This window comes from Tupaia chinensis, unplaced genomic scaffold (genome assembly GCF_000334495.1).
Source record: "Tupaia chinensis unplaced genomic scaffold, TupChi_1.0 Scaffold144197_2, whole genome shotgun sequence".
Classification (NCBI taxonomy): Eukaryota; Metazoa; Chordata; class Mammalia; order Scandentia; family Tupaiidae; genus Tupaia; species Tupaia belangeri.
The window spans coordinates 184350-191388 of NW_006204055.1; the positions used below are offsets into that span (position 1 = coordinate 184350).

General features: G+C 45.6%; 1 protein-coding gene and 1 long non-coding RNA gene across 2 annotated transcripts in view; one reads left to right on the forward strand and one right to left on the reverse strand.

The window, feature by feature from the left end:
• Nucleotides 1-3249, forward strand: part of LOC114005656 (uncharacterized) — a 12309-nt gene extending 9060 nt beyond the window's left edge. The window contains exons 2-3 of the long non-coding RNA XR_003547491.1: nucleotides 293-429; nucleotides 3041-3249. This is a non-coding gene — a long non-coding RNA (uncharacterized LOC114005656). The remainder of the gene's footprint in view (nucleotides 1-292; nucleotides 430-3040) is intronic.
• The window catches only part of ANKRD54 (ankyrin repeat domain 54), a gene marked incomplete at its 5' end in the record, with an annotated part of 15546 nt that overhangs the window by 4182 nt on the left and 4325 nt on the right, over nucleotides 1-7039 (reverse strand). Inside the window, 1 exon segment of the mRNA XM_014583274.2 lies at nucleotides 6600-6647. Coding sequence (XP_014438760.1) covers nucleotides 6600-6647 — 48 coding nt within the window.

The window sequence follows — 7039 nt, forward strand, 5'->3', positions numbered from 1 at the left end:
AATGGGTATGTCGCTGGACTCCCACGTAGTCGACCGTGGTTTGCGTCCTAGACCCGGTGGCTTAAAACTCACACCGGGCGCGTGTGCGTGCGTACCCAAGATCCCAAGAGGAGAATGGAGAAGAAGGGATTGCGGCGTGACCATCCCCCCCATGGGTTTCTCGCTTTCTGTCTCTATGTCTCTCTCTGTCTGCTTGGCGAGCACACACGCCCTATAGTGAAAAAAACCTCTCCAAAAAAAAAAAAGAAATAGTATCACTTCTTTATATTCTTCCTCTCCAACCATATTGCAGGTCTTTATCACCTTGGTATTAGCGGCTGAATGAATGCATGACAACAGAACGGTGATGAGAGTGGAGGAGGAGTGAGAGCTTCAGGTCAGCGTAGTGTTTATGAGAACGTCCAACAGAAGACAGCCAGAATCAAACAGGTAAGGCAAAGCTCAAATAGCCAGTTCTGTTGTATTTCTGTGATTTGTACACTTAGAGTCAACCTCTGTCAGGAGCCATCAAAATATGCATATGGGGGACCAGCAGATGGCATAATGGTTATGTCACTGGACTCCCACCATAGTCAACTACAGTTCAAGCCCTGGACCCAGTGGCTTAAAACATCCTGGGCATATGTGCACGTGTGCCCAAAATCCTGAGAGGCAAATGGAGGAGAAGGGATTGCTGTGTGCCCATCCCCCCGAGGTGTGATTTCTCACCCTAAAAAAAATGCATATAGAACAATCCCATACCTGGGATGGAGTTTTTTTTGTTTTGTTTTGTTTTTATTTTCTAAAGAATTATTTGGGGAACCAGCAGTTAGCGTAATGGCTATGTTGCTGCACTCCCACGTAGTTGACCGCGGTTCGCATACCGGACCCAGTAGCTTAAAATTCACACCGGGCGCATGTGCGTGCGTGCCCAAGATCCCGAGAAGAGAATGGAAGAGAAGGGATTGTGGCGTGACCAACACCCTGGGGGGTGATTTCTTGCTTTCTGTCTCTATGTCTCTCTCTGTCTGGCGAGTGCAGGCGCCCTATAGTGAAAAAACCTCTCCCCCCCAAAAAAAGAATTATTTGAGGGGCCAGCAGGTGGCATAGTGGTTACGGGCACTAGACTCCCATATGGCCGACCACAGTTCGAGTCCCAGACCTGGTGGCTTACTTTCTCACCTTCCTCTCTCTCTGTCCCTGTCTAGTCTAATAAAATAAATAACTAAATAAAGCTAAGTAAAATCACTTAAAAAATAATTATTTGATGTGTTATTATTTTAATTTGCTACAGGCCATGCACATTCACCAGAGAGAGAGAGAGAGGGAAAGTAAGAAAGCAAGCTGCCAGGTTCAGGATTCAAACTGTGGTCAGCCATGTGGGAGTCCAGCTGCCTTAACCACCACGCCACCTGCTGGCCCCACCTGGGACAGAATTTAACAATAAAAACCAGTGTGTAAATATCTGACTGATTAAGTGACTCTCACTCTGTTCCTCTGAGGGAACAGTGTACATCTATTAAAAATTGTGGTTTGGGGACCAGCAGATGGCATGGTGGTTAAGGTGCTGGACACTCCCACATGGCTGACCATGGTTCGAGTCTCGGACCTGGTGGCTTGCTTTTTCACTTTCTTTCTCTGTGTGTGTGTGTCTCTCTCTGATCAAATTAAATAAATGAATAAATAAAATAAAAATAAAATAAAATAAATTGTGGTTATAGTTGGCAAATGGAATTACAAGGTGATTTTTTGCCTTCTACCTTGTAAGCTTTAAACAAATCATATAGCCATGTATTTGTTTCATAAAAAGGAAAAAGGACCAACAGGTGGTATGGAGGTTAAGGCAGCTGGATCCTACATGGCTGACTGCACAGTTCGAATCCTGTACCAGGTAGAACTTATGCCAGGCATCTGTGTATGTGTGCCCAAAATCCTGAGAGAAGGGAGGAGAAGGGACTGCAGCATGACCTTCCCCTCTCTCTGTCTCTCTCTAGTGAGTGCACTGCCCTATGACAAAAATCTAAAAATAAAATATATTTTTAAATAAAAAAGAAAAAAAAGTTTGTACCAGCTGCAGTGGCACAGTGGTCATGCAACACTCCGTGATTCTGAGGTCACGCGGGAAGCCCTGGGTTTGTCTCCTGAGGTCACCCTTCACACCCCAGGCAGCCATGCACATGCTCTTAGTCCCGGGTGGATCGCAGCACAAAGACCCTGTTGGGGATGCCTGCCTCCCTCTCTTTGTCTCTCTTGCTTGTGGAAGAAATAAACTTAAAAAAAAAAAATAGCAAATCTTGGGCCTTGAAAAATACATTGGGCCCATATGCCAAGAATTATGAGAATAGAGAAGTGATTGCAGTGTGGATATCTCCCCTTGGGAGGTGATTTCTCACTTTCCCTCCCTATCTGTCTAGCTGGTGAGTGCAAAAACTAACTAACTAATCCTAATGCATAGGAAAAAGAACTAGCAGGTTATTTGCCAAAATATTAACAGATGGGGCCTGTAGGTGGCGTGGTGGTTAAAGGTGTTAGACTTTCACATAGCTGACAGTGGTTCGAGTCCTGGACCTGGCAGCTTGCTGTCTTGTTTTCTCTTGTGCTCTGTCCCTCTCTGGTCAAATAAAAATAAATAAATAAAATTAAATTAAATAATTTAAAAAATATAGATAGAGAGAGATTGGTTCCTTTGTTGACATTATGGGTGTTTTTTCTTCTCCATCTCTCTAATTTCTAAACAAATAGTAGATGCATATATTATTTTCATATTTAAAATGATTCTGGGGACTGGCAGGTGGTGTGGTGGCTAAGGGCGCTGGACATTCCCATATGGCCAATCGTGGTTCGAGTCGTGGACCTGGCAGCTTGCTGTCTCACTTTCCCTCTCTCCCTCTCCCTCTCTCTCTTTCTGTCCTTCTCTGGTCAAATTGGAATGGATGAATAAATAAATAAAGTTAAATTAAAAATAATTCTTAAAAAAATAAAATGAGTCTTGATTTATAGAAAAGTACTTACAGTTTAACAATAGCAATGTATCAATTTTATGTCTACTGCGTTTGCTCAGTTACACAAAAGCCCAGCAGATGTGCAGAGAAGAACATAAAACACTAGCCACGAAAGCAGAGCAGTGAAGAGGCTATCTGACGGTGAATTTCACCATCAGAGTCGTCAGAGGCCTGGTAAATCAGAGGCTGTGAGTGGAAAATTACAGCACTTCTGCCAAGATAGTAAAACCACCTGATTCAGAACAAACTAGATTTTCTGTGCAGGGTAAATATAATTAAAATGTTCTTTGGCCACACATCAGTGATATTAAAAAAAAAAAAAAAAGAGAGAATGCTTATTTTTCTTTCAAAAGCTATCTAGGGAGCCGCCTAAATAGTCCAAAATAGGGGCCAGCAGGAGGCATGTAGTTAAGGCCCTGGACTCCCACATAGCTGTGGTTCGAGTTCTGGACCCAACAATTTGAAGCTCATGCTGGGTGCGTGTGCGTGCATGCCCAGAATCCTGAGAGGAGAGAGGAGGAGAAGGGACTGTGGTGTGGCATCCCCCCGGGGGTGATTTTTTTTTTGCTCTCTCTCTCTCTGGTGATTGCATGTTCCCTAGGGCAAAACTATCTCCCAAAAAACAAAGTCCAAAATATTAAAGTTAATGGAAGGAGACCCAGGAGAGGAGATATGGAAACTCTCTAGTCCCCCGGCCTGCTGACTCAGCGAGGGCAGGAGCACAGGAACCAGCTCAATGCTGTGATGCAACACGCCAGCTCTCTGGGGGAGGCGGCCCTCTGCACCTGATGGAAGAGATACCCCCTGGCCACGGCCCTCAACAGAAACTGACATTCAAGATCCACAGCATCATGCCACCGAGATAGAGCGTGTCCACTTGAGGAAGACAGATAATGGCCCCAAAGCTGTCCACAGAGAATCCCTGGAATATGGCGATATCTAACCTTACTTGGCAAAAAAGGCTTTGAAGATTTGACCAGGGTAAAGACCTAGAGATGATCCCAGATAATCCAGGGATCCTATCTAATCATGTTGAGTCCTTAAAATCAAAGAACCTGGGCCAGCAGGTGGCGTGGTGGTTAATGGCGCTACATTCCCACATGGCCAACCACGGTTCGAGTCCTGGACCTGGGGCTTATCTTTCTCACTTTCCATCTCCCTCTCTCTCACTCTTGTCCCTCTCTGGTCAAATTAAAATAAATAAATAATATTAAATAAAATAATTCTTTAAAAAAATCAGAGAACCTTCTTGGCTGTGAGAACGAGAGAGGGGACAGCGTGAGGAGACTCAGCGCTGTTACTGGCTCCAGAGGCGAAGGAAGAGTGTGGATGGCCTCTCGAAGTGCAGTCAGGGGACCAGATTCTCCCAAGGGCCTCCAGAAAGAAGGGCAGCCTGCTCACGCCGAGTGTTAGTCTGGCCAGTGAGACCTGGGTTGGATTTCTGGCCTACAGACCTGTGTGTGAATAAATATGTGTTCTTTTTTTTTTTTTTTCATAAAAAAGATTTTTGCCACAGGGCAAAAATCACTGTCTCTCACTCGAGAGAGAGACAGTGAGAGGGAAAGTGAGAAATCATCCCCCAAGAGAGAGAGCCATGCTGTAAACCTTCTCTAGCCTCCTCTCGTGGTTTTGAGCATGCATGCACATGCACCCAGTGTGACCCTCAGGTTGCTGGGTCTGGGACTTGAACTGTAATTGGCAATGTGGGAGTCTAGCACCTTAACCATCATGCTACCTGCTGGCCCCTAAATATGTGTTCTTTAAGCTGCTACATTTGTAGCAATTTGTTAAAACAGTCATAGAAAATGAACATACAACATTTTCCTGATTCACAGAAATAATTTTTTTAAAAAGAATTATTAGGTCCAGGACTCAAACCGTGGTCGGCCATGTGGGAATTCCAGTACCTTTTTTTTTTTGAGAGTTTTTTTTTTTTGCTGTAAGGCGCATGCACTCGCCAGATAGACAGACAGAGATAGAAAGCGATAAATCACCCCCTGGGGGCTGGCCACACCACAATCCCTTCTCCTCCATTCTCCTCTCGGAATCTTGGGCACACACGCACGCACGCACCCGGTGTGAGTTCTTAAGCCACGGGGTCACGAACCGCGGTCGACTACATGGGAGTCCAGAGACATAGCCATTATGCTAACTGCTGGTCCCGGAATTCCAGTACCTTAACCACCTTGCCACCTGCTGGTCCCCACAGAAATAATGAAGTCAATGGATAAAATTAATATTTTTATTCTATAAATTACTCTTACACAGGGCAGCCCCACACACTAGTGGTAAAGGGAGGCAGATCCCACAAAGCGAATGGTCCCGGTGGTTTGAGAAACACACCAGGCCTGAGTGCATACATGCCCCAAATCCCAACAGGATGGAGAAAGGGAGAAGGGATTGTGCCGTGACCATGCCCATTGGGGAGTGTTCTCTCTCTCTCTTTGAATTGTGCCCTCTGGCAATTAAAAAATAAAAATAATAAACAACTGTCTCTGTATCTTCAACACTGCTACTGTCCTGGTGGCTAGTGAATGCTGGAGAGCCCCAACACAAAGCAGAGTGGTGAGCTGCTGGGAAGCCCACCCAGGCCGTCCAGGTGCTCTGAGAACTGAACGCGCTTGGGAGCCACTGGGTCTAACTCCGGCTGAGCAGCAGAAGAGGGTGGCCTGTGCAGACAGTCGCCTGGCAGTTAGAGCTGAGCATTCACTCCCATTCAGCAGAAGTTCCAAAAGAACACCGACCCTCTTCCTAGGGCTACGAATTCAAAAGCAGATGCAGTCGCCACCATCAGGGAGTCAAAAACTGTACTATTTTGGAATATCTGAGTAGCAACCTAAATATTTTTTTAATTGCCAGAGGGTGTGTGCACTTCCCAGAGACAGAGAGAGAAAGAAACAGAGAGATAGAGAGAGGGAGAGGGAGAAAGCACTCCTGGGCAGTGGTCATGCTGTAATCCCTTCATTCCTCAGAGCTATGGGATCTGGGGCATGTATGCACACGTGCCTAGCATGTCTTTCAAGCTGCTGGGGCCAGGATTTGAACCAGGTTGGCACATGGACTCTGGTTCCCTTAATCGGTAGGCTACAAAGATGGCCTTAAAGCTTTGCAAGGAAAAATAATGTTTTGGGTTTTTTTTTTTTTTATATCTCTAGCATGTGGCCTAAGGATATATTTATTATTTTTACTTTTGTAAAGAATTATTTACATAATTTTATTTATCATTATTTTTTTAACTTGCTACAGGACATGTGGGCTCATCAGAGAGAGACAGAGAGGGAAAGTGAAAAAGCAAGCCACCAGGTCTGGGACTCCAATCCAGGTAGGGCCATGTGGGAGTCCACACCTTAGCCACCACGCCACCTGCTGGTCCCAGGGAAGTTGCATTGTAGTGGTAAGTGCTACGACCTCAGGAAGTTCAGGATGACAGCAGAGCATGGGCAGAGTGAGTATGTCTGCTAGACTTACCTTCTTCAGAATGGCTGCAAAGGCAGACAAGTACCTGAGCCTACTCCAGGGCAGAGGGCTGGCGGGCTATCTACCAGGCAGTGCACACCTGGCCTCTGCCTGCCCACCCACCCCATGGGTTCCTGCAGCTGGACTTCTGTGCCCACTCACCTGTTTCCACATCGTTGGCATTGGCTGAGTCCCTCAGCCTTTTTAGAGCTGTGAAGAGAGGAAGACATACGTTTTAGAAAAGCAGCCCCTGGGGTGGGACAGCAGGTGGCATGGTAGTTGAGATGCTGGACTCCCACATGGCCGACCGTGAGTCAAGTCTCAAACCTGGTGCTTACTTTCTCACTTTTCCTCTCTGTCTCTGGTGAGCACACGTGCCCTGGAGCAAATTAAAAAATAATGAGTTTTAAAAATAATTCTTTTTTTAAAGATTTATTTTATTTAACTTTATTTATTTCCTTATTTATTTTTTAAGTTGACCAGAGAGGTACAGAGTGAGAAAGTGAAAAAGCAAGCTGCCAGGTCTGGGACTTGAACTGCAGTTGACCATGTGGGAGTCCAGCGCCCTTAACTACTATGCCACCTGCTAGCCCCCCAAAATA